At 32.6% G+C, this 1,101-nt stretch overlaps 1 protein-coding gene across 1 annotated transcript in view; it reads left to right on the top strand.

Moving 5' to 3' along the window:
- LOC106873791 (leucine-rich melanocyte differentiation-associated protein) overlaps nucleotides 1-1,101 on the top strand; it is a 25,334-nt gene that overhangs the window by 18,195 nt on the left and 6,038 nt on the right. Inside the window, exon 5 of the mRNA XM_014921301.2 lies at nucleotides 87-216. Within this exon, the coding sequence (XP_014776787.1) occupies nucleotides 87-216 (130 nt within the window). The remainder of the gene's footprint in view (nucleotides 1-86; nucleotides 217-1,101) is intronic.

The raw sequence follows: 1,101 nt of genomic DNA, 5'->3' as shown, positions 1-1,101 counted from the left end.
ATATATATATGTATGTATGTATGTAGTCTTATATGTATGTATGTATGCAGACATATGCCCACACTGTGATAATCTATCTTTTGCAGACAATATGTCATCAGCCAGATTCCAACTTTAGAGATTCTTGATGACAAATGCATCACCGATGAAGAACGTGGGGAAGCGGAGAAAATATACCAAAGAGCTATTCTTCAGAGCAACCGGCGAGCTAAGAGGGTAGGTATCTCTTGAAGGTGTTTGCTTCTATACCTTGATGCATTTATAGTCATGTAGCTTCACACGATTTTTAAAAATATTTCAAACACTTTACTTTGTATACACACATATCAGAGCTAAGGCAGGTTGTGTTTATGTCAGTATTTATGTATGTATGTGTGAATATATGTAAAGTACATATGTATGTTCATGTATGTATGTTCAATGTTCTCGGTCTATTAATGGATAGGCGTTTGAGACAAGTATATATTGATGTAGCAACATTTGAGATTTTGTCTAGGTGAATCTAGCTGATGAGAACTAACTAAATTTACATTAGCAAACATTATTTGGAAAGTTCAAAACCTAGGTCCTAGATTATTGATATCTCGGTTGTATATTTATTTAATGTTCTTCCTACAGGTAAGATGAAATTTTTTATGTTCACTGCCCACAAGAATTTTTGCCAGTATATATATATTGATAGAAATGGCAAGACAACAAAAGAATGAAAGAAACGTCAATATTATGTAAATAGAGGAATTTATCTGCAAATATAATATGTGACAATTATTTGGTAGCTATGATAAAACTCTCAGTTTCGGATGTCCGGGCGGAAACCCATGCTAGCATCTGTTCAGTTATCAGATATTAAAAAAAAGGCATTTTTTCGATGGCCCAATAACTGAAAAGATGCCTGCGTGGGTTTCTGCCCCAACGTCCGAAACTCAGAGTTTTATCATGGCTACCGAATAATTGTCACATATTATATTTACAGATTTTATATATATATATATATATATATATATATATATATACACATACATACAGTGAAGCTTTATAGTATTGACTGCTATTTCCAGTAAATATTGGTGCATTGTTGTACCACTGTCTTATATATATATA

Source organism: Octopus bimaculoides, chromosome 28 (assembly GCF_001194135.2).
Source record: "Octopus bimaculoides isolate UCB-OBI-ISO-001 chromosome 28, ASM119413v2, whole genome shotgun sequence".
In the NCBI taxonomy this organism is placed as follows: Eukaryota; Metazoa; Mollusca; class Cephalopoda; order Octopoda; family Octopodidae; genus Octopus; species Octopus bimaculoides.
This window is presented reverse-complemented; position numbering and strand designations above follow the sequence as displayed.